This window comes from Salvelinus fontinalis, chromosome 26 (genome assembly GCF_029448725.1).
Source record: "Salvelinus fontinalis isolate EN_2023a chromosome 26, ASM2944872v1, whole genome shotgun sequence".
In the NCBI taxonomy this organism is placed as follows: domain Eukaryota; kingdom Metazoa; phylum Chordata; class Actinopteri; order Salmoniformes; family Salmonidae; genus Salvelinus; species Salvelinus fontinalis.
The window spans coordinates 4,498,337-4,525,228 of record NC_074690.1 but is presented as its reverse complement, the minus strand read 5'-3'; the positions used below and the strand labels follow the sequence as shown (position 1 = coordinate 4,525,228).

General features: G+C 44.6%; 1 protein-coding gene across 2 annotated transcripts in view; it reads left to right on the top strand.

The window, feature by feature from the left end:
• The window catches only part of LOC129823564 (guanine nucleotide-binding protein G(olf) subunit alpha), a 175,307-nt gene that overhangs the window by 31,754 nt on the left and 116,661 nt on the right, over positions 1-26,892 (top strand). The window contains exons 1-3 of one of the 2 annotated variants that reach the window (XM_055882394.1): positions 14,555-14,741; positions 15,027-15,099; positions 17,376-17,430. In XM_055882394.1, the coding sequence (XP_055738369.1) occupies positions 14,603-14,741; positions 15,027-15,099; positions 17,376-17,430 (267 nt within the window). In that variant the 5' untranslated portion in view covers positions 14,555-14,602. Of the gene's footprint in view, positions 1-14,554; positions 14,742-15,026; positions 15,100-17,375; positions 17,431-26,892 lie in introns of those variants that run through there. The other variant, XM_055882393.1, reaches the window with a different exon arrangement.

Here is a 26,892-nt window from a genome sequence, read left to right as displayed (position 1 = left end):
GACTGTAACTGTTCAGATGGGGGGGGGGGGGTTGGACTGTAACTGTTCAGGTGGGGGGGGTTGGACTGTAACTGTTCAGATGGGGGGGGGGGGGTTGGACTGTAACTGTTCAGATGGGGGGGGGGTTGGACTGTAACTGTTCAGGTGGGGGGGGGGGTTGGACTGTAACTGTTCAGATGGGGGGGTTGGACTGTAACTGTTCAGATGGGGGGGGGGGGGGGTTGGACTGTAACTGTTCAGATGGGGGGGTTGTGGTTTTCATTCGGAGAAGCCAGTGGCTTTTATCAAAGACATCAACATGAAGTGGTAGAATACAAGACTTAACTGGAGACGTCTTCTTGAGTGTCTTTTCAGTTATGGTAATGAGTTTTCATTTCATCTCACTAGGATAACCCTGCTTTAATCACAACACTGGTAATCTATGTGGAGAACCCTGTTTTACTCAACACTGGTAATCTATGTGGAGAACCCTGTTTTACTCAACACTGGTAATCTATGTGGAGAACCCTGTTTTACTCAACACTGGTAATCTATGTGGAGAACCCTGCTTTAATCACAACACTGGTAATCTATGTGGAGAACCCTGTTTTACTCAACACTGGTAATCTATGTGGAGAACCCTGTTTTACTCAACACTGGTAATCTATGTGGAGAACCCTGTTTTACTCAACACTGGTAATCTATGTGGAGAACCCTGTTTTACTCAACACTGGTAATCTATGTGGAGAACCCTGTTTTACTCAACACTGGTAATCTATGTGGAGAACCCTGTTTTACTCAACACTGGTAATCTATGTGGAGAACCCTGTTTTACTCAACACTGGTAATCTATGTGGAGAACCCTGCTTTACTCAACACTGGTAATCTATGTGGAGAACCCTGTTTTAATCACAACACTAGTAATCTATGTGGAGAACCCTGCTTTACTCACAACACTGGTAATCTATGTGGAGAACCCTGCATTAATCACAACACTGGTAATCTATGTGGAGAACCCTGCATTAATCACAACACTGGTAATCTATGTGGAGAACCCTGCCTTACTCACAACACTGGTAATCTATGTGGAGAACCCTGCCTTACTCACAACACTGGTAATCTATGTGGAGAACCCTGTTTTAATCACAACACTAGTAATCTATGTGGAGAACCCTGTTTTACTCAACACTGGTAATCTATGTGGAGAACCCTGTTTTACTCAACACTGGTAATCTATGTGGAGAACCCTGTTTTACTCAACACTGGTAATCTATGTGGAGAACCCTGTTTTACTCAACACTGGTAATCTATGTGTAGAACCTTGCCTTAAGGGTTGTTAAGGGTTTATAACTAGTTGATAGACTTATTAATGAATAAGTTATTTATTACCCAATCAGTTTTAACATAGTAACTATGTCTCTATGTTGATATAAATGGCAAAACTGATCGTAGAGCAACACTCTTGAGGTGCTTGATACATACGACCCTAAACTACATTTAAGCAGAGAGCCCAGGTGGGTTCCTCTCCTTGATAGACTCCAGTCCTTCCATTAGGTTTGGTCGCCGGTATTCCGTATATACCGTATACCGGGGTATTTGGAAATAACCAACGGGATGTTTTTCTATACCATTTGAAACTAATTATTATTTTTTTTTTTTCAAGAAATTGTTATTTGTAGCATTTTGTACTTTAAAAAAAAGTAAATACCTACAGTCAACTTGTGCAGTACGTTAGGAGAGGAAGCAGAATACGTTCTTCATTTCACCTCTTACGCTTCATAAGGTATCATAGTTCCCCAGGACAGTGGTTCCCAGGACAGTGGTTCGCCAGGACAGTAGTTCCCCAGGACAGTGGTTCCCCAGGACAGTGGTTCCCCAGGATAGTGGTTCCCCAGGACAGTGGTTCCCCAGGACAGTGGTTCCCCAGGACAGTGGTTCCCCAGGACAGTGGTTCCCCAGGACAGTGGTTCCCCAGGACAGTGGTTCCCCAGGACAGTGGTTCCCCAGGACAGTGGTTCGCCAGGACAGTGGTTCGCCAGGACAGTGGTTCGCCAGGACAGTGGTTCGCCAGGACAGTGGTTCCCCAGGACAGTGGTTCGCCAGGATAGTGGTTCGCCAGGATAGTGGTTCGCCAGGACAGTGGTTCCCCAGGAGAGTGGTTCCCCAGGACAGTGGATCCCCAGGACAGTGGTTCCCCAGGACAGTGGTTCCCCAGGACAGTGGTTCCCCAGGACAGTGGTTCCCCAGGACAGTGGTTCCCCAGGACAGTAGTTCCCCAGGACAGTAGTTCCCCAGGACAGTGGTTATCCAGGACAGTGGTTCCCCAGGACAGTGGTTCCCCAGTTACGTGTTTGTTTGTAAATAGCACAACGGGAGGAAGTGGGAACAGGGGAATCCAGCTGTGAGTTGACACCGGTCGTGTTTTATATTGAATGTCAAGTAGGCTGGCTACACCCAGAAAAGCAGGCTGGCTACACCCAGAAAAGCAGGCTGGCTACACCCAGAAAAGCAGGCTGGCTAAACCCAGAAAAGCAGGCTGGCTAAACCCAGAAAAGGAGAGAGAAAAGCAGGCTTGGCTAAACCCAGAAAAGGAGAGAGAAAAGCAGGCTGGCTAAACCCAGAAAAGCAGGCTGGCTAAACCCAGAAAAGTAGGCTGGCTACACCCAGAAAAGCAGGCTGGCTACACCCAGAAAAGTAGGCTGGCTACACCCAGAAAAGCAGGCTGGCTAAACCCAGAAAAGTAGAGAGAAAAGCAGGCTGGCTACTCCCAGAAAAGTAGAGAGAAAAGCAGGCTGGCTAAACCCAGAAAAGGAGAGAGAAAAGTAGGCTGGCTAAACCCAGAAAAGGAGAGAGAAAAGTAGGCTGGCTAAACCCAGAAAAGGAGAGAGAAAAGTAGGCTGGCTAAACCCAGAAAAGGAGAGAGAAAAGCAGGCTGGCTAAACCCAGAAAAGCAGGCTGGCTAAACCCAGAAAAGCAGGCTGGCTAAACCCAGAGAAGGAGAGAGAAAAGTAGGCTGGCTAAACCCAGAAAAGTAGAGAGAAAAGCAGGCTGGCTAAACCCAGAAAAGCAGGCTGGCTAAACCCAGAAAAGCAGGCTGGCTAAACCCAGAGAAGGAGAGAGAAAAGTAGGCTGGCTAAACCCAGAAAAGTAGAGAGAAAAGTAGGCTGGCTAAACCCAGAAAAGGAGAGAGAAAAGCAGGCTGGCTAAACCCAGAAAAGCAGGCTGGCTAAACCCAGAAAAGTAGGCTGGCTAAACCCAGAAAAGCAGGCTGGCTAAACCCAGAGAAGGAGAGAGAAAAGTAGGCTGGTTAAACCCAGAAAAGTAGAGAGAAAAGCAGGCTGGCTAAACCCAGAAAAGCAGGCTGGCTAAACCCAGAGAAGGAGAGAGAAAAGTAGGCTGGCTAAACCCAGAAAAGTAGAGAGAAAAGCAGGCTGGCTAAACCCAGAAAAGCAGGCTGGCTAAACCCAGAGAAGGAGAGAGAAAAGTAGGCTGGCTAAACCCAGAAAAGTAGAGAGAAAAGCAGGCTGGCTAAACCCAGAAAAGCAGGCTGGCTACAACCAGAAAAGGAGAGAGAAAAGTAGGCTGGCTACACCCAGAAAAGGGGTGGTGGGGACTGATACTGTATACTGGTTGGTGGGTTGGTGGTGGGGACTGATACTGTATACTGGTTGGTGGGGTGGTGGTGGGGACTGATACTGTATACTGGTTGGTGGGGACTGATACTGTATACTGGTTGGTGGGGTGGTGGTGGGGACTGATACTGTATACTGGTTGGTGGGGTGGTGGTGGGGACTGATACTGTATACTGGTTGGTGGGGTGGTGGTGGGGACTGATGCTGTATACTGGTTGTTGGGGACTGATACTGTATACTGGTTGGTGGGGTGGTGGGGACTGATACTGTATACTGGTTGTTGGGGACTGATACTGTATACTGGTTGGTGGGGTGGTGGTGGGGACTGATACTGTATACTGGTTGGTGGGGACTGATACTGTATACTGGTTGGTGGGGACTGATACTGTATACTGGTTGGTGGGGACTGATACTGTATACTGGTTGGTGGGGTGGTCTGATGTGTCATTTGACCATTTTACGTTTGTTCCCAATCTGATGTTGTGTACTATAGTTAATACATTTTATAAGAATCCTATAAACTGAAATGGCTAATTTCGGTGCAATCAATTAGCTTAAGTACAATCTCCCTTTTTAGTGCACTACTTTTGTCCAGTCCCGCACCCTTATTCCCTATAAACTGCACTACTTTTGTCCAGGCCCTCACCCTTATTCCCTATAAAGTGCACTACTTTTGTTCAGGCCCTCACCCTTATTCCCTATAAAGTGCACTACTTTTGTCCAGAGTCCATCGCTACAATGGGAATCTGGTACAATTTCAGACACAGCCAGCCATAGCCCTGGTCTGAAATAGTGCACCACATAGGGAATAGGGTGCCATTCATGCCTCAGTGTTCCTCCACAGTAAGGCCAGAGTTCTGGCTGAGCCCTTAGGACTGTTTGTTAAGACGTGTCCGCTCTGTTCCTTTTGAAAGTGGACACCATCCAAATAGTGTTCCATTTCAGCCAGGCCAAGGTGTGCCGGCCCGGCTAATCTGGCTCACTTTATCTGTGTGTTGTAGCGCACGGCAGCTGTTATCCTCGACTAACGATCCAGTCAGAAGGAAGTGCATAAGTATCTGGTTGAAATACAATTCATCAGTCGTCATTGTGTTCTGGAACGGTGTTTATAGAATTTACATTTATAGAATGTTTACGTTCTAGAACGTCGAGGCTCTAGAACGTCGAGGCTCTAGAACGTCGAGGCTCTAGAACGTCGAGGCTCTAGAACGTCGAGGCTCTAGAATATGACTAGTGTTCTGGTATTCCTGATCACCACCTTGATGAGTGCTTCCCTCTTATCGGTCTGGCTTCATTTACATTCAAGCCACATGACTTTGATAGGCCTACTTCATGCACTGTGTTCTGATTTGGTGGCAGGCCAAACTCACCACTGATTCCAGGAAAGGAGGCAGGGAGTCCATTGTCAGGCCTCATTATAAACTGGGTGGTTCGAGCCCTGAATGCTGATTGGCTGACAGCTGTGGTATATCAGATCGTATACCATGGGCGTGTTAGTGTGTGTGTTATAGCGGTCCGTGTGTGTGTTATAGTGTGCGTGTTAGTGTGTGTGTTATAGTGTTCCGTGTGTGTGTTATAGCGTGTCAGTAGCAGTGTTCCTAGATGTCCTTAACTGCGTGCTCACATATCGACCAGGAAGTAACCTTGAGCCGGAGCTTATCTCCTGTTTCTGTAGTGAGGCAGCTTGTTGTACAGGACACCCCCTGGACAGGACAGTCCACCCCCTGGACAGGACAGGACACCCCCTGGACAGGACAGGACACGCCCTGGACAGGACACTAGTCTATATCCTGTTTCTGTAGTGAGACAGCTTGATGTACCAGTCCACCCCCTGGACAGGACACTAGTCTATGGCAGGGCCTTATCCTCAATCTATCTCCCTAATGTTGAGTGCCATTTTTACAGTCTTTGGTATGACTCAGCCGGGGATCGATCTCCCAACCTTCCGGTCTCATAGGCGGACACTAACTTCCCCATAGTAGGCACTCCTGTAAATCGAAATGGGATTGGATAGGTTTAGGTAATATGGTAATTACTTTACCTTGCCTTCTGATTGCTGGTTGGATTTCTCTTGCCCTATTTCTTATCCAATCACTTTAGTTATAAAGAATGAGAGACATCCTGACTGGCTCTATATGATGGAACCTTATGAAGTCTTCTATGAAGGCTAGGTAAGGAGACAAAGCTAGGGTTATTGGTAGGGCGGTGAGACAAAGCTAGGGTTATTGGTAGGGCTGTGAGACAAATGGGATTATTGGTAAGGCTGTGAGACAAAGCTAGGGTTATTGGTAGGGCTGTGAGACAAATGGGATTATTGGTAGGGCGGTGAGACAAAGCTAGGGTTATTGGTAGGGCGGTGAGACAAATGGGATTATTGGTAGGGCGGTGAGACAAAGCTAGGGTTATTGGTAGGGTGGTGAGACAAAGCTAGCGTTATTGGTAGAGCGGTGAGACAAAGCTAGGGTTATTGGTAGGGCTGTGAGACAAATGGGATTATTGGTAGGGCTGTGAGACAAAGCTAGGGTTATTGGTAGGGCTGTGAGACAAATAGGGTTATTGGTAGGGCGGTGAGACAAAGCTAGGGTTATTGGTAGGGCTGTGAGACAAAGCTAGGGTTATTGGTAGGGCTGTGAGACAAATGGGATTATTGGTAAGGCTGTGAGACAAAGCTAGGGTTATTGGTAGGGCTGTGAGACAAATGGGATTATTGGTAAGGCTGTGAGACAAAGCTAGGGTTATTGGTAGGGCTGTGAGACAAATGGGATTATTGGTAAGGCTGTGAGACAAAGCTAGGGTTATTGGTAGGGCGGTGAGACAAAGCTAGGGTTATTGGTAGAGCGGTGAGACAAAGCTAGGGTTATTGGTAGAGCGGTGAGACAAAGCTAGGGTGGTAGGGCTGTGAGACAAAGCTAGGGTTATTGGTAAGGCTGTGAGACAAAGCTAGGGTTATTGGTAAGGCTGTGAAACAAAGCTAGGGTTATTGGTAAGGCTGTGAGACAAAGCTAGGGTTATTGGTAAGGCTGTGAAACAAAGCTAGGGTTATTGGTAAGGCTGTGAGACAAAGCTAGGGTTATTGGTAAGGCTGTGAGACAAAGCTAGGGTTATTGGTAAGGCTGTGAGACAAAGCTAGGGTTATTGGTAGGGCGGTGAGACAAAGCTAGGGTTATTGGTAGGGCGGTGAGACAAAGCTAGGATTATTGGTAGGGCGGTGAGACAAAGCTAGGGTTATTGGTAGGGCGGTGAGACAAAGCTAGGGTTATTGGTAGGGCGGTGAGACAAAGCTAGGGTTATTGGTAGGGCGTTGAGACAAAGCTAGGGTTATTGGTAGGGCGGTGAGACAAAGCTAGGGTTATTGGTAGGGCTGTGAGACAAAGCTAGGGTTATTGGTAGGGCTGTGAGACAAAGCTAGGGTTATTGGTAGGGCTGTGAAACAAATGGGATTATTGGTAGGGCGGTGAGACAAAGCTAGGGTTATTGGTAGGGCGGTGAGACAAAGCTAGGGTTATTGGTAGGGCGGTGAGACAAAGCTAGGGTTATTGGTAGGGCTGTGAGACAAATAGGGTTATTGGTAAGGAGACAAAGTTAGGGTTATTGGTAGGGCTGTGAGACAAATGGGATTATTGGTAGGGCTGTGAGACAAATAGGGTTATTGGTAGGGCGGTGAGACAAAGTTAGGGTTATTGGTAAGGAGACAAAGCTAGGGTTATTGGTAAGGAGACAAAGTTAGGGTTATTGGTAGGGCTGTGAGACAAATGGGATTATTGGTAGGGCTGTGAGACAAAGCTAGGGTTATTGGTAGGACTGTGAGACAAAGTTAGGGTTATTGGTAGGGCTGTAAGACAAAGGTAGACAAAAGGTAGACCTATCTGTATTTAATATTATGTACAGGCAGAAAAGCCAACAGACAAGGTAGACCTATCTGTATTTGAACTCTGTTAATGTTGTCAATACGAAAATGCGACAGATTCTCTCCAACCTGGCATTTCTTAATTTGTCGATTTGAATATTTACAAGTAATAACCTGAATAATAATGAAATGTAATGGCTTGTTTCAAATCGTAAAAAAATTAATGAAGAATCATATCCATGTATACAAATGTACTAACAATTGTTACCTTCCATTTTTTTATCCCCCTTTTCGGTGTTTGTATAACCTGATCCAAGATCTGTCGTTAGGAGAAACATCTAACCTTGAGCCACCGAAACACAGTGGGAGGCCTCCACAGTCTACTCAGCCAGGACTTTGTCCCCTCAATGAACAGGCTGCTTCTGAAATAGCACCCTGTTCCCCTATATAGTGCACTACTCCCCCCCCCCCCCCCCCCCTCCCCAGAGCTATGTCTGTTGTTAGGGGCAACAGTGGGAGGACTCCATCGCTTCCTCAACCCTCATGGAATGTCTCTGTGTAAAAAAAAAAAAAAAAAAAAAAGCAAGTGAATTTGGCTGCTTTTCTAAGTGGGTTTTTAATCATTGACCATCAACACTGACCGTCGCTACTGTCATGTTGCCAGTTGCCGGTAGCAACGGTAGCCTATGATCAACAAAAGTTATTGAAGCTGGCGTGAACTATTTGCACAACTATTTGCACCTGTCATGATAGGCTACTCATCCTACATCAAAGTATAGTGAGTTCAGTTCAGGATGGTTTAAAATGTGTTGCTTTTAATACTGTCGCTATATTTAGTTAATTAGAATCTGTAGTTGATACATAACTTTTTACTTATTCATTATATATATATAACCATTTATTTTTGAAGAATGTAACTTATAAATGCCTCATGAGTTTAGTTCTGTCAACATTCCATCAGAACCCAGAATAGAAGCTTGTTCTCCTCCAATGTTTGTAAACAGTGTAAATGTAAATAAACACTGTGTAGCCTCATAACATGGTTATAACTATAATGTTGATATCATGGATGGTCAGTCCTGTATAGCCTCATAACATGGTTATAACTATAATGTTGGTATCATGGATGGTCAGTCCTGTGTAGCCTCCATAACATGGTTATAACTATAATGTTGATATCATGGATGGTCAGTCTTGTATAGCCCCATAACATGGTTATAACTATAATGTTGATATCATGGATGGTCAGTCCTGTGTAGCCTCATAACATGGTTATAACTATAATGTTGATATCATGGATGGTCAGTCCTGTATAGTCTCATAACATGGTTATAACTATAATGTTGATATCATGGATGGTCAGTCCTGTATAGCCTCCATAACATGGTTATAACTATAATGTTGATATCATGGATGGTCAGTCCTGTATAGCCTCATAACATGGTTAGAACTATAATGTTGATATCATGGATGGTCAGTCCTGTGTAGCCTCATAACATGGTTATAACTATAATGTTGATATCATGGATGGTCAGTCCTGTATAGCCTCATAACATGGTTATAACTATAATGTTGATATCATGGATGGTCAGTCCTGTGTAGCCTCATAACATGGTTATAACTATAATGTTGATATCATGGATGGTCAGTCCTGTATAGCCTCCATAACATGGTTATAACTATAATGTTGATATCATGGATGGTCAGTCCTTGCATCCATATCTCTGTCTATTTAATCTGAGACTGGTTACATTTCTTCAGGCCCATCCCCTCAGCTTTTTACCAAAACAGAGGCGGGGTGGCGCTTTGTTATTGTTTCAGAGGAGAACGGAACGTTGATGTGTTGATGTGGCGTGACTCTTAACTGAACACTTACAGCTGAACACTCATTAGGTCTACACGGACCATACCAGGAAGTTACTGTACTTTCTGTTATGCTTCATTTACCAGAGGATCTTCCCAAACAAACACTACTTATAACTGTGAACGCTTTTGTCTAGTCAAGTTTCTATGCTCAATGGCGACCATTGAAAAGGGCTGGGCTGCAGCAGTAGCGATACCGCCGTTTGTAATGCCTGCTATACCGATCATAGCCTCTAGATGGTGCTAAGGAGCTACTCACTGTGCTGACCTTGCCCTTTGTGGCAGGGAAACGGGGTTAAAATACCGACACCAGTTTATGGATGGACTGAATTGGGCCAGTATGGGTTTATATACAGTAGTGCCAGGCTAGGCACCACCTCTCATCTTCCTTTTACAAAATACATTAGCATTTTATTTTCATAATGCCTATTATAAAAACAGAGTCATAACAATAATATCTATCAGATGGTTCAAATATCCATGGACACAGTCTGGGTTGTCTCTACTTACCACAGCCACAAAGATTAAGAGGAGTTGTGGACACTGACAGGGTTGTCACTACTTACCACAGCCACAAAGATTAAGAGGAGTTGTGGACACAGTCTGGGTTGTCTCTACTTACCACAGCCACAAAGATTAAGAGGAGTTGTGGACACTGACAGGGTTGTCACTACTTACCACAGCCACAAAGATCAAGAGGAGTTGTGGACACAGACAGGGTTGTCACTACTTACCACAGCCACAAAGATCAAGAGGAGTTGTGGAAACAGACAGGGTTGTCACTACTTACCACAGCCACAAAGATCAAGAGGAGTTGTGGACACTGACAGGGTTGTCACTACTTACCACAGCCACAAAGATCAAGAGGAGTTGTGGACACTGACAGGGTTGTCACTACTTACCACAGCCACAAAGATCAAGAGTAGTTGTGGAAACAGACAGGGTTGTCACTACTTACCACAGCCACAAAGATCAAGAGTAGTTGTGGACACTGACCAGTGGTCTGTTCTCATTGACGTCAGTGAGTGCTTCCATAGAAGTGCTTCCATAGTTTAAAATCTGAACAGGCGTTTAGAAAATATAATGACTAACAGACATTTGAATTTTTTATATGAATATTCACTCTATATATATATTTACCTGTTTTTACAACAACAGTTGTCACAAAGTGCTTCACAGTTACCCAGCCTCCAGAAAAAGCAAAAAGCAGTGCTGGCGGGAACATGGGGAAAACTGAGGAAGAAACCTTGAGAGGAAACAGACTCGGCGGCACTATTTGAAACAGTTGCATATTTGGATTTATTTAATTAGGCATGTCAGTTAAGAACAAATTCTTATTTACAATGATGCCCCACCCCGGCCAAAGCCCAACCCCCGCCCTGGACAACACCGGACGACTCCGCCCAGATGTAGTAATAGTGGTGGAGGATGTAGTAATGGTGGTGGAGGATGTAGTAATGGTGGTGGAGGATGTAGTAATGGTGGTGGAGGATGTAGTAATGGTGGTGGAGGATGTAGTAATGGTTGGAGGATGTAGTAATGGTTGGAGGATGTAGTAATGGTTGGAGGATGTAGTAATGGTGGTGGAGGATGTAGTAATGGTGGAGGAGGATGTAGTAATGGTGGAGGAGGATGTAGTAATGGTGGAGGAGGATGTAGTAATGGTGGAGGAGGATGTAGTAATGGTGGAGGAGGATGTAGTAATGGTGGAGGAGGATGTAGTAATGGTGGAGGAGGATGTAGTAATGGTGGAGGAGGATGTAGTAATGGTGGAGGAGGATGTAGTAATGGTGGAGGAGGATGTAGTAATGGAGGAGGAGGATGTAGTAATGGAGGAGGAGGATGTAGTAATGGTGGTGGAGGATGTAGTAATGGTGGTGGAGGATGTAGTAATGGTGGTGGAGGATGTAGTAATGGTGGTGGAGGATGTAGTAATGGTGGTGGAGGATGTAGTAATGGTGGTGGAGGATGTAGTAATGGTGGTGGAGGATGTAGTAATGGTGGTGGAGGATGTAGTAATGGTGGTGGAGGATGTAGTAATGGTGGTGGAGGATGTAGTAATGGTGGTGGAGGATGTAGTAATGGCGGAGGATGTCGTAATGGCGGAGGATGTCGTAATGGCGGAGGATGTCGTAATGGCGGAGGATGTCGTAATAATGGTGGCGGATGTCGTAATAATGGTGGCGGATGTAGTAATAATGGTGGCGGATGTAGTAATGGTGGTGGCGGATGTAGTAATGGAGGTGGAGGATGTAGTACTGGTGGAGGATGTAGTACTGGTGGAGGATGTAGTAGTGGTGGTGGAGGATGTAGTAGTGGTGGTGGAGGATGTAGTAATGATGGTGGAGGATGTAGTAATGATGGTGGAGGATGTAGTAATGGTGGCGGATGTAGTAATGGTGGCGGATGTAGTAATGGTGGCGGAGGATGTAGTACTGGTGGAGGATGTAGTAATGGTGGTGGAGGACGTAGTAGTGGTGGAGGATGTAGTAATGGTGGCGGATGTAGTAATGGTGGAGGATGTCGTAATGGTGGTGGAGGATGTCGTAATGGTGGTGGAGGATGTCGTAATGGTGGAGGCGGATGTCGTAATGGTGGAGGCGGATGTCGTAATGGTGGAGGAGGATGTAGTAATGGTGGAGGATGTCGTAATGGTGGTGGAGGATGTCGTAATGGTGGTGGCGGATGTCGTAATGGTGGTGGAGGATGTCGTAATGGTGGTGGAGGATGTCGTAATGGTGGTGGAGGATGTCGTAATGGTGGTGGAGGATGTCGTAATGGTGGTGGAGGATGTCGTAATGGTGGTGGAGGATGTAGTAATGGTGGTGGAGGATGTCGTAATGGTGGTGGAGGATGTCGTAATGGTGGTGGAGGATGTCGTAATGGTGGAGGATGTCGTAATGGTGGTGGAGGATGTCGTAATGGTGGTGGAGGATGTAGTAATGGTGGAGGATGTCGTAATGGTGGAGGAGGGTGTAGTAATGGTGGAGGATGCCGTAATGGTGGTGGCGGATGTCGTAATGGTGGAGGATGTCGTAATGGTGGAGGATGTCGTAATGGTGGAGGATTTAGTAATGGTGGAGGAGGATGTCTTAATGGTGGAGGAGGATGTATTAATGGTGGAGGAGGATGTATTAATGGTGGTGGCGGATGTAGTAATGGTGGAGGATGTCGTAATGGTGGAGGATGTCGTAATGGTGGAGGATTTAGTAATGGTGGAGGATGTCGTAATGGTGGAGGATGTCGTAATGGTGGAGGATGTCGTAATGGTGGAGGATGTCGTAATGGTGGTGGAGGATGTAGTAATGGTGGAGGATGTAGTAATGGTGGTGTAGGATGTAGTAATGGCGGAGGATGTAGTAATGGTGGTGGAGGATGTAGTAATGGTGGTGGATGATGTAGTAATGGTGGCGGATTTAGTAATGGTGGAGAAGGATGTAGTAATGGTAGTGGATGTAGTAATGGTAGTGGATGTAGTAATGGTAGTGGATGTAGTAATGGTAGTGGATGTAGTAATGGTAGTGGATGTAGTAATAATAGTAATGGTAGTGGATGTAGTAATGGTAGTAATGGTAGTGGATGTAGTAATGGTAGGTAATTTAGTAATGGTAGTGGATGTAGTAATGGTAGTAATGGTAGTGGATGTAGTAATGGTAGGTAATTTAGTAATGGTAGTGGATGTAGTAATGGTAGTGGATGTAGTAATGGTAGTGGATGTAGTAATGGTAGTGGATGTAGTAATGGTAGTGGATGTAGTAATGGTAGTGGATGTAGTAATGGTAGTGGAGGCTGTAGTAATGGTAGTAATAGTAGTGGATGTAGTAATGGTAGTGGATGTAGTAATGGTAGTGGATGTAGTAATGGTAGTGGATGTAGTAATGGTAGTGGATGTAGTAATGGTAGGTGATGTAGTAATATTAGTAATGGTAGGTGATTTAGTAATAGTAGTGGATGTAGTAATAATAGTGGATTTAGTGGTGGATGTAAGCAGAGGTTTTTAGTATCATTCTCTTGGATTCTTTTCTCCCTGTCTGTAGGATATTTGCTATTATCCATTGCTACAGTAAAAATGACATCGTGGACATATTTTTTATTTTGCGATACAATACAAACATCTTAAAATAGAAACCTACTAAAACAAACATACACCATCTATCAGCCCGTCCGACGCCATTTAAACAGGCCGGACCGTAAAGGTCTTTGAACATGCGCAGTAGCCTAGTTACTGTGTACATACCCCGGCCCTCTAGGTCAGCGGCTGAGCTGTCAGTTGCGCGCCGGTGTGGAGAATTGCCGTGAACCCGCTTTCCCACGGGTGATCGCTAATGTTTTTTTGGAGCAGAGGGGCTCTGTTGCACACGCGCACAATATAAATAGAAAACCACGGAGAAAGTGACGACAGCAGGAGTGGACTACCGAGGCAGACTGAGCCGTGGGGGAAGTTGTTTTGGGGCTTTCAGACCGTGTACAGTTGTAACTTTTGACTTTTTCAAAAATATATTTTTTTAGGGGTTGGTTTAGGAGGCCTTTAGTGTAAGTGACTGATAAGCTGTGTGTGTTATCGTGTGTTATTACTTACGATTGACAAGCTACACCGGAGATCAGGACAATCCCAACGCACTCGATCTAGCCGACACTCGGTCGATAGAAAGACCCTAACTTCCTGCCAAGCTTGTCTGGTGCAAACGGATACTCTCTCCCCTCTCTTCGTTTTTAGGGCTGATAAACTAGCCTCAGGAAGTTTTTGGGTGACACATGTGATTGTAATGACCCTCCTACCCTTCTCACAGAAACGATACAATGATATGTGAGCGGATTGTAAGTGTGTGTGAGTGAGCTGCAGTGTTGTTACGTTGTAACAGAGGAAGGCTTCTCTGGGGTTCGGTGCACGGCTACTTCCTGGTACAACAGAGAGAGGCAGTGCTGAGTTAAAAACACCAAATAGACACACACTGAGAAGAGGGAAGGAACGAGAGAAACACTTGGCCTGTTTCCAGAAATATAAACCGTCGTTATTTTGTGTATATCTCGGTTATTTCAACGATTCGAGGGATTTTGAAGGGGCGAATCAAGAATTTGTTTGGATGCGGAGGGAAGGTCCTGTTGGTTGGGGCTAAAAAGGATTCGTAGCGGGGAGGAAGAACATAGCCCTCCCAACGGCGGAGAAGCGTCGCACAGGTTTTCTTTCACATCATTGTTTTTTATTTATTTTTTACATTTATTATTATAACGTCTTAGTGTATTTAATATTTTCGATAGACGAGGTAAGTTAACGGAAGATATGGGTTGTTTGGGCAACAGCAAGACTGAAGATCAACGCATCGACGAAAAGGCACAACGAGAGGCGAATAAAAAAATTGAAAAACTGTTGCAGAAAGAAAGACAAGCATATAAAGCAACGCACCGGCTGTTATTACTGGGTAAGGTTATATAAACGGCTTGGCCCGAACACGGTGTGATCTAAAATATCCTTCATTAAATTACCCTATTACGTATTTGAAAGCTCTCGCTATATGTCATGGGGAGGGGGGGGGGGGGGGGGGGGGGGGGGGGGGATATTGATGGAAGCGAAGCCTAGCTATTTGCTTCGTTTTGACAACATTCTTATTCATTTTGAACGGTAACAAGATTACCCATTTTTTATCGTTCCGTTATCAGCAAACATATTGTAACGTTTTGTCCTCCTGTTTGCTTCATTCCCGAAGGTGCTGGAGAGTCCGGGAAAAGTACTATTGTGAAACAGATGAGGATTCTACACGTCAATGGTTTTAATGCAGAGTGAGTACATGTTATCCACTGTTGTTACAGGTCCTACTGCATCTCCATTTGACACATAGGCCCAGATATATATATATATATACACCCATTTCATAACATATTTGGTTATACTCACAGTCTCCCTGCCTTTGGGTGAGACTGTCAAGATGATAATAGGCTGTAGAGAACTGAATGGATTTTCCTCAGGCACTGCAGAGCCTAGGCCCCCTCCTATCAGTGACCAACACTCAAATGTACTGTACAGCCAGGCGGCTACCTCTAGCACTATCACTGAGCTCTCTCTGTCTCTGTCTCTGTCTCTGTCTGTCTGTCTCTGTCTATCTCTCTCGCTCTCTCTGCTTACAGCAGACACCAATATAGGCTATATAGGCTTCTGCATGTGAGACATGAGATCTGCCTGTTATTACTGCAGTCACATTGTTTACTGTTATGTATGTCATAGCTATGTTGACTATTATTGGGGAGAGGCCTATGTCTATGGATAATGTATTTTGCTGCAAGGCCTTCTGTGCCTGTGATAGAGACAGAGGCCTATGTCTGTCTGAGTTACATAGGACTACGGTTGTACTGGTAGAGATATCTTACTGCCTGAGTTACATAGGACTACAGTTGTACTGGTAGAGATATCTTACTGTCTGAGTTACATAGGACTACAGTTGTACTGGTAGAGATATCTTACTGCCTGAGTTACATAGGACTACAGTTGTAGAGATATCTTACTGTCTGAGTTACATAGGACTACAGTTGTACTGGTAGAGATATCTTACTGTCTGTCTGAGTTACATAGGACTACAGTTGTACTGGTAGAGATATCATACTGTCTGAGTTACATAGGACTACAGTTGTACTGGTAGAGATATCTTACTGTCTGAGTTACATAGGACTACAGTTGTACTGGTAGAGATATCTTACTGCCTGAGTTACATAGGACTACAGTTGTAGAGATATCTTACTGTCTGAGTTACATAGGACTACAGTTGTAGAGATATCTTACTGTCTGAGTTACATAGGACTACAGTTGTACTGGTAGAGATATCTTACTGTCTGAGTTACATAGGACTACAGTTGTACTGGTAGAGATATCATACTGTCTGAGTTACATAGGACTACAGTTGTAGAGATATCTTACTGTCTGAGTTACATAGGACTACAGTTGTAGAGATATCTTACTGTCTGAGTTACATAGGACTACAGTTGTACTGGTAGAGAACTTACTGCCTGTCTGAGTTACATAGGACTACAGTTGTACTGGTAGAGATATCTTACTGTCTGAGTTACATAGGACTACAGTTGTACTGGTAGAGATATCTTACTGTCTGAGTTACATAGGACTACAGTTGTACTGGTAGAGATATCTTACTGCCTGAGTTACATAGGACTACAGTTGTAGAGATATCTTACTGTCTGAGTTACATGGGACTACAGTTGTAGAGATATCTTACTGTCTGAGTTACATAGGACTACAGTTGTACTGGTAGAGATATCTTACTGCCTGTCTGAGTTACATAGGACTACAGTTGTACTGGTAGAGATATCATACTGCCTGAGTTACATAGGACTACAGTTGTACTGGTAGAGGTATCATACTGTCTGAGTTACATAGGACTACAGTTGTACTGGTAGAGATATCTTACTGTCTGAGTTACATAGGACTACAGTTGTAGAGATATCTTACTGTCTGAGTTACATAGGACTACAGTTGTACTGGTAGAGATATCTTACTGCCTGAGTTACATAGGACTACAGTTGTACTGGTAGAGATATCATACTGCCTGAGTTACATAGGACTACAGTTCTACTGGTAGAGATGTCTTACTGTCTGTCTGAGTTACATAGTACTACAGTTCTACTGGTAGAGATATCTTACTGTCTGAGTTACATAGGACTACAGTTGTAGATATATCTTACTGTCTGAGTTACATAGGACTACAGTTGTACTGGTAGAGATATCTTACTGTCTGAGTTACATAGGACTACAGTTGTACTGGTAGAGATATCTTACTGTCTGAGTTACATAGGACTACAGTTGTAGATATATCTTACTGTCTGAGTTACATAGGACTACAGTTGTACTGGTAGAGATATCATACTGTCTGAGTTACATAGGACTACAGTTGTACTGGTAGAGATATCTTACTGCCTGAGTTACATAGGACTACAGTTGTACTGGTAGAGATATCTTACTGTCTAAATTACATAGGACTACAGTTGTAGAGATATCTGGTAGAGATATCTTACTGTCTCCTCACGCCTGTATTCTGTCCTCCTTTTGACAGAGAAAAGAAACAGAAAATACAAGATATTCGGAAAAACGTGAAGGATGCGATAGTGGTGAGTAGGATATTATTAATCTGTGTCTTTCCTGTTTAAAAAAAAAATTCAACTCGTGGGTTACTGGATTACTCAGTCTGCGTTCCAAATGGTACCCTGTTCCCTATACGGTATAGTGCAGTACTTTAGATCAGGGCCCAGTTCCCTATACTGTATAGTGCACTACTTTAGATCAGGGCCCTGTTCCCTATACTGTATAGTGCACTACTTTAGATCAGGGCCCAGTTCCCTATACTGTATAGTGCAGTACTTTAGATCAGGGCCCTGTTCCCTATACTGTATAGTGCAGTACTTTAGATCAGGGCCCAGTTCCCTATACTGTATAGTGCAGTACTTTAGATCAGGGCCCAGTTCCCTATACTGTATAGCCCAGTACTTTAGATCAGGGCCCAGTTCCCTATACTGTATAGTGCACTACTTTAGATCAGGGCCCAGTTCCCTATACTGTATAGTGCAGTACTTTAGATCAGGGCCCAGTTCCCTATACTGTATAGTGCAGTACTTTAGATCAGGGCCCAGTTCCCTATACTGTATAGTGCAGTACTTTAGATCAGGGCCCAGTTCCCTATACTGTATAGTGCAGTACTTTAGATCAGGGCCCAGTTCCCTATACTGTATAGTGCAGTACTTTAGATCAGGGCCCTGTTCCCTATACTGTATAGTGCAGTACTTTAGATCAGGGCCCAGTTCCCTATACTGTATAGTGCACTACTTTAGATCAGGGCCCTGTTCCCTATACTGTATAGTGCACTACTTTAGATCAGGGCCCAGTTCCCTATACTGTATAGTGCAGTACTTTATATCAGGGCCCAGTTACCTATACTGTACAGCGCAGTACTTTAGATCAGGGCCCTGTTCCCTATACTGTATAGTGCAGTACTTTAGATCAGGGCCCAGTTCCCTATACTGTATAGTGCAGTACTTTAGATCAGGGCCCTGTTCCCTATACTGTATAGTGCAGTACTTTAGATCAGGGCCCAGTTCCCTATACTGTATAGTGCAGTACTTTATATCAGGGCCCAGTTCCCTATACTGTATAGTGCAGTACTTTATATCAGTGCCCAGTTCCCTATACTGTATAGTGCAGTACTTTAGATCAGGGCCCAGTTCCCTATGCTGTATAGTGCAGTACTTTAGATCAGGGCCCAGTTCCCTATACTGTATAGTGCAGTACTTTAGATCAGGGCCCAGTTCCCTATACTGTACAGTGCAGTACTTTAGATCAGGGCCCAGTTCCCTATACTGTATAGTGCAGTACTTTAGATCAGGGCCCAGTTCCCTATACTGTATAGTGCACTACTTTAGATCAGGGCCCAGTTCCCTATACTGTATAGTGCAGTACTTTAGATCAGGGCCCAGTTCCCTATACTGTATAGTGCAGTACTTTAGATCAGGGCCCAGTTCCCTATACTGTATAGTGCAGTACTTTAGATCAGGGCCCAGTTCCCTATACTGTATAGTGCAGTACTTTAGATCAGGGCCCAGTTCCCTATACTGTATAGTGCAGTACTTTAGATCAGGGCCCAGTTCCCTATACTGTACAGCGCAGTACTTTAGATCAGGGCCCAGTTCCCTATACTGTATAGTGCAGTACTTTAGATCAGGGCCCAGTTCCCTATACTGTATAGTGCAGTACTTTAGATCAGGGCCCTGTTCCCTATACTGTATAGTGCAGTACTTTAGATCAGGGCCCAGTTCCCTATACTGTATAGTGCAGTACTTTAGATCAGGGCCCAGTTCCCTATACTGTACAGCGCAGTACTTTAGATCAGGGCCCAGTTCCCTATACTGTATAGTGCAGTACTTTAGATCAGGGCCCAGTTCCCTATACTGTATAGTGCAGTACTTTAGATCAGGGCCCAGTTCCCTATACTGTATAGTGCAGTACTTTAGATCAGGGCCCAGTTCCCTATACTGTATAGTGCAGTACTTTAGATCAGGGCCCAGTTCCCTATACTGTATAGTGCAGTACTTTAGATCAGGGCCCAGTTCCCTATACTGTATAGTGCAGTACTTTAGATCAGGGCCCAGTTCCCTATACTGTATAGTGCAGTACTTTAGATCAGGGCCCAGTTCCCTATACTGTATAGTGCAGTACTTTAGATCAGGGCCCAGTTCCCTATACTGTATAGTGCAGTACTTTAGATCAGGGCCCAGTTACCTATACTGTATAGTGCAGTACTTTAGATCAGGGCCCAGTTCCCTATACTGTATAGCGCAGTACTTTAGATCAGGGCCCAGTTCCCTATACTGTATAGTGCAGTACTTTAGATCAGGGCCCAGTTCCCTATACTGTATAGTGCAGTACTTTAGATCAGGGCCCAGTTACCTATACTGTATAGTGCAGTACTTTAGATCAGGGCCCAGTTCCCTATACTGTATAGTGCAGTACTTTAGATCAGGGCCCAGTTCCCTATACTGTATAGTGCAGTACTTTAGATCAGGGCCCAGTTACCTATACTGTACAGCGCAGTACTTTAGATCAGGGCCCAGTTCCCTATACTGTATAGTGCAGTACTTTAGATCAGGGCCCAGTTACCTATACTGTATAGTGCAGTACTTTAGATCAGGGCCCAGTTCCCTATACTGTATAGTGCAGTACTTTAGATCAGGGCCCAGTTCCCTATACTGTATAGTGCAGTACTTTAGATCAGGGCCCAGTTCCCTATACTGTATAGTGCAGTACTTTAGATCAGGGCCCTGTTCCCTATACTGTATAGTGCACTACTTTAGATCAGGGCCCAGTTACCTATACTGTATAGTGCACTACTTTAGATCAGGGCCCTGTTCCCTATACTGTATAGTGCAGTACTTTAGATCAGGGCCCAGTTACCTATACTGTATAGTGCACTACTTTAGATCAGGGCCCTGTTCCCTATACTGTATAGTGCAGTACTTTAGATCAGGGCCCAGTTATCTATGCTGTATAGTGCAGTACTTTAGATCAGGGCCCAGTTATCTATACTGTATAGTGCAGTACTTTAGATCAGGGCCCTGTTCCCTATACTGTATAGTGCAGTACTTTAGATCAGGGCCCAGTTATCTATACTGTATAGTGCAGTACTTTAGATCAGGGCCCTGTTCCCTATACTGTATAGTGCAGTACTTTAGATCAGGGCCCAGTTACCTATACTGTATAGTGCAGTACTTTAGATCAGGGCCCTGTTCCCTATACTGTATAGTGCAGTACTTTAGATCAGGGCCCAGTTCCCTATACTGTATAGTGCAGTACTTTAGATCAGGGCCCAGTTCCCTATACTGTATAGTGCAGTACTTTAGATCAGGGCCCTGTTCCCTATACTGTATAGTGCAGTACTTTAGATCAGGGCCCAGTTCCCTATACTGTATAGTGCAGTACTTTAGATCAGGGCCCTGTTCCCTATACTGTATAGTGCAGTACTTTAGATCAGGGCCCTGTTCCCTATACTGTATAGTGCAGTACTTTAGATCAGGGCCCAGTTACCTATACTGTATAGTGCAGTACTTTAGATCAGGGCCCAGTTCCCTATACTGTATAGTGCAGTACTTTAGATCAGGGCCCAGTTATCTATACTGTATAGTGCAGTACTTTAGATCAGGGCCCTGTTCCCTATACTGTATAGTGCAGTACTTTAGATCAGGGCCCAGTTATCTATACTGTATAGTGCAGTACTTTAGATCAGGGCCCTGTTCCCTATACTGTATAGTGCAGTACTTTAGATCAGGGCCCAGTTACCTATACTGTATAGTGCAGTACTTTAGATCAGGGCCCTGTTCCCTATACTGTATAGTGCAGTACTTTAGATCAGGGCCCTGTTCCCTATACTGTATAGTGCAGTACTTTAGATCAGGGCCCAGTTATCTATACTGTATAGTGCAGTACTTTAGATCAGGGCCCTGTTCCCTATACTGTATAGTGCAGTACTTTAGATCAGGGCCCAGTTCCCTATACTGTATAGTGCAGTACTTTAGATCAGGGCCCTGTTCCCTATACTGTATAGTGCAGTACTTTAGATCAGGGCCCAGTTCCCTATACTGTATAGTGCAGTACTTTAGATCAGGGCCCAGTTCCCTATACTGTATAGTGCAGTACTTTAGATCAGGGCCCTGTTCCCTATACTGTATAGTGCAGTACTTTAGATCAGGGCCCAGTTACCTATACTGTATAGTGCAGTACTTTATATCAGGGCCCAGTTCCCTATACTGTATAGTGCAGTACTTTATATCAGTGCCCAGTTCCCTATACTGTATAGTGCAGTACTTTAGATCAGGGCCCAGTTCCCTATACTGTATAGTGCAGTACTTTAGATCAGGGCCCTGTTCCCTATACTGTATAGTGCAGTACTTTAGATCAGGGCCCAGTTCCCTATACTGTATAGTGCAGTACTTTAGATCAGGGCCCAGTTCCCTATACTGTATAGTGCAGTACTTTAGATCAGGGCCCAGTTCCCTATACTGTATAGTGCAGTACTTTAGATCAGGGCCCTGTTCCCTATACTGTATAGTGCAGTACTTTAGATCAGGGCCCAGTTCCCTATACTGTATAGTGCAGTACTTTAGATCAGGGCCCTGTTCCCTATACTGTATAGTGCAGTACTTTAGATCAGGGCCCTGTTCCCTATACTGTATAGTGCAGTACTTTAGATCAGGGCCCAGTTCCCTATACTGTATAGTGCAGTACTTTAGATCAGGGCCCTGTTCCCTATACTGTATAGTGCAGTACTTTAGATCAGGGCCCTGTTCCCTATACTGTATAGTGCAGTACTTTAGATCAGGGCCCTGTTCCCTATACTGTATAGTGCAGTACTTTAGATCAGGGCCCTGTTCCCTATACTGTATAGTGCAGTACTTTAGATCAGGGCCCAGTTACCTATACTGTATAGTGCAGTACTTTAGATCAGGGCCCTGTTCCCTATACTGTATAGTGCAGTACTTTAGATCAGGGCCCTGTTCCCTATACTGTATAGTGCAGTACTTTAGATCAGGGCCCTGTTCCCTATACTGTATAGTGCAGTACTTTAGATCAGGGCCCTGTTCCCTATACTGTATAGTGCAGTACTTTAGATCAGGGCCCTGTTCCCTATACTGTATAGTGCAGTACTTTAGATCAGGGCCCTGTTCCCTATACTGTATAGTGCAGTACTTTAGATCAGGGCCCAGTTCCCTATACTGTATAGCCCAGTACTTTAGATCAGGGCCCAGTTACCTATACTGTATAGTGCAGTACTTTAGATCAGGGCCCAGTTACCTATACTGTATAGTGCAGTACTTTAGATCAGGGCCCTGTTCCCTATACTGTATAGTGCAGTACTTTAGATCAGGGCCCAGTTCCCTATACTGTATAGTGCACTACTTTAGATCAGGGCCCTGTTCCCTATACTGTATAGTGCACTACTTTAGATCAGGGCCCAGTTCCCTATACTGTATAGTGCAGTACTTTATATCAGGGCCCAGTTCCCTATACTGTATAGTGCAGTACTTTAGATCAGGGCCCTGTTCCCTATACTGTATAGTGCAGTACTTTAGATCAGGGCCCAGTTCCCTATACTGTATAGTGCAGTACTTTAGATCAGGGCCCTGTTCCCTATACTGTATAGTGCAGTACTTTAGATCAGGGCCCAGTTCCCTATACTGTATAGTGCAGTACTTTAGATCAGGGCCCAGTTCCCTATACTGTATAGTGCAGTACTTTAGATCAGGGCCCAGTTCCCTATACTGTATAGTGCAGTACTTTAGATCAGGGCCCAGTTCCCTATACTGTATAGTGCAGTACTTTAGATCAGGGCCCAGTTCCCTATACTGTATAGTGCAGTACTTTAGATCAGGGCCCAGTTCCCTATACTGTATAGTGCAGTACTTTAGATCAGGGCCCAGTTCCCTATACTGTATAGTGCAGTACTTTAGATCAGGGCCCAGTTCCCTATACTGTATAGTGCAGTACTTTAGATCAGGGCCCAGTTCCCTATACTGTATAGTGCAGTACTTTAGATCAGGGCCCAGTTCCCTATACTGTATAGTGCAGTACTTTAGATCAGGGCCCAGTTCCCTATACTGTATAGTGCAGTACTTTAGATCAGGGCCCAGTTCCCTATACTGTATAGTGCAGTACTTTAGATCAGGGCCCAGTTCCCTATACTGTATAGTGCAGTACTTTAGATCAGGGCCCAGTTCCCTATACTGTATAGTGCAGTACTTTAGATCAGGGCCCAGTTCCCTATACTGTATAGTGCAGTACTTTAGATCAGGGCCCAGTTCCCTATACTGTATAGTGCAGTACTTTAGATCAGGGCCCAGTTCCCTATACTGTATAGTGCAGTACTTTAGATCAGGGCCCAGTTCCCTATACTGTATAGTGCAGTACTTTAGATCAGGGCCCAGTTACCTATACTGTATAGTGCAGTACTTTAGATCAGGGCCCAGTTCCCTATACTGTATAGTGCAGTACTTTAGATCAGGGCCCAGTTCCCTATACTGTATAGTGCAGTACTTTAGATCAGGGCCCAGTTACCTATACTGTACAGCGCAGTACTTTAGATCAGGGCCCAGTTCCCTATACTGTATAGTGCAGTACTTTAGATCAGGGCCCAGTTACCTATACTGTATAGTGCAGTACTTTAGATCAGGGCCCAGTTCCCTATACTGTATAGTGCAGTACTTTAGATCAGGGCCCAGTTCCCTATACTGTATAGTGCAGTACTTTAGATCAGGGCCCAGTTCCCTATACTGTATAGTGCAGTACTTTAGATCAGGGCCCTGTTCCCTATACTGTATAGTGCACTACTTTAGATCAGGGCCCAGTTACCTATACTGTATAGTGCACTACTTTAGATCAGGGCCCTGTTCCCTATACTGTATAGTGCAGTACTTTAGATCAGGGCCCAGTTACCTATACTGTATAGTGCACTACTTTAGATCAGGGCCCTGTTCCCTATACTGTATAGTGCAGTACTTTAGATCAGGGCCCAGTTATCTATGCTGTATAGTGCAGTACTTTAGATCAGGGCCCAGTTATCTATACTGTATAGTGCAGTACTTTAGATCAGGGCCCTGTTCCCTATACTGTATAGTGCAGTACTTTAGATCAGGGCCCAGTTATCTATACTGTATAGTGCAGTACTTTAGATCAGGGCCCTGTTCCCTATACTGTATAGTGCAGTACTTTAGATCAGGGCCCAGTTACCTATACTGTATAGTGCAGTACTTTAGATCAGGGCCCTGTTCCCTATACTGTATAGTGCAGTACTTTAGATCAGGGCCCAGTTCCCTATACTGTATAGTGCAGTACTTTAGATCAGGGCCCAGTTCCCTATACTGTATAGTGCAGTACTTTAGATCAGGGCCCTGTTCCCTATACTGTATAGTGCAGTACTTTAGATCAGGGCCCAGTTCCCTATACTGTATAGTGCAGTACTTTAGATCAGGGCCCTGTTCCCTATACTGTATAGTGCAGTACTTTAGATCAGGGCCCTGTTCCCTATACTGTATAGTGCAGTACTTTAGATCAGGGCCCAGTTACCTATACTGTATAGTGCAGTACTTTAGATCAGGGCCCAGTTCCCTATACTGTATAGTGCAGTACTTTAGATCAGGGCCCAGTTATCTATACTGTATAGTGCAGTACTTTAGATCAGGGCCCTGTTCCCTATACTGTATAGTGCAGTACTTTAGATCAGGGCCCAGTTATCTATACTGTATAGTGCAGTACTTTAGATCAGGGCCCTGTTCCCTATACTGTATAGTGCAGTACTTTAGATCAGGGCCCAGTTACCTATACTGTATAGTGCAGTACTTTAGATCAGGGCCCTGTTCCCTATACTGTATAGTGCAGTACTTTAGATCAGGGCCCTGTTCCCTATACTGTATAGTGCAGTACTTTAGATCAGGGCCCAGTTATCTATACTGTATAGTGCAGTACTTTAGATCAGGGCCCTGTTCCCTATACTGTATAGTGCAGTACTTTAGATCAGGGCCCAGTTCCCTATACTGTATAGTGCAGTACTTTAGATCAGGGCCCTGTTCCCTATACTGTATAGTGCAGTACTTTAGATCAGGGCCCAGTTCCCTATACTGTATAGTGCAGTACTTTAGATCAGGGCCCAGTTCCCTATACTGTATAGTGCAGTACTTTAGATCAGGGCCCTGTTCCCTATACTGTATAGTGCAGTACTTTAGATCAGGGCCCAGTTACCTATACTGTATAGTGCAGTACTTTATATCAGGGCCCAGTTCCCTATACTGTATAGTGCAGTACTTTATATCAGTGCCCAGTTCCCTATACTGTATAGTGCAGTACTTTAGATCAGGGCCCAGTTCCCTATACTGTATAGTGCAGTACTTTAGATCAGGGCCCTGTTCCCTATACTGTATAGTGCAGTACTTTAGATCAGGGCCCAGTTCCCTATACTGTATAGTGCAGTACTTTAGATCAGGGCCCAGTTCCCTATACTGTATAGTGCAGTACTTTAGATCAGGGCCCAGTTCCCTATACTGTATAGTGCAGTACTTTAGATCAGGGCCCTGTTCCCTATACTGTATAGTGCAGTACTTTAGATCAGGGCCCAGTTCCCTATACTGTATAGTGCAGTACTTTAGATCAGGGCCCTGTTCCCTATACTGTATAGTGCAGTACTTTAGATCAGGGCCCTGTTCCCTATACTGTATAGTGCAGTACTTTAGATCAGGGCCCAGTTCCCTATACTGTATAGTGCAGTACTTTAGATCAGGGCCCTGTTCCCTATACTGTATAGTGCAGTACTTTAGATCAGGGCCCTGTTCCCTATACTGTATAGTGCAGTACTTTAGATCAGGGCCCTGTTCCCTATACTGTATAGTGCAGTACTTTAGATCAGGGCCCTGTTCCCTATACTGTATAGTGCAGTACTTTAGATCAGGGCCCAGTTACCTATACTGTATAGTGCAGTACTTTAGATCAGGGCCCTGTTCCCTATACTGTATAGTGCAGTACTTTAGATCAGGGCCCTGTTCCCTATACTGTATAGTGCAGTACTTTAGATCAGGGCCCTGTTCCCTATACTGTATAGTGCAGTACTTTAGATCAGGGCCCAGTTACCTATACTGTATAGTGCAGTACTTTAGATCAGGGCCCAGTTACCTATACTGTATAGTGCAGTACTTTAGATCAGGGCCCAGTTACCTATACTGTATAGTGCAGTACTTTAGATCAGGGCCCAGTTACCTATACTGTATAGTGCAGTACTTTAGATCAGGGCCCAGTTACCTATACTGTATAGTGCAGTACTTTAGATCAGGGCCCAGTTACCTATACTGTATAGTGCAGTACTTTAGATCAGGGCCCAGTTACCTATACTGTATAGTGCAGTACTTTAGATCAGGGCCCAGTTACCTATACTGTATAGTGCAGTACTTTAGATCAGGGCCCTGTTCCCTATACTGTATAGTGCAGTACTTTAGATCAGGGCCCTGTTCCCTATACTGTATAGTGCAGTACTTTAGATCAGGGCC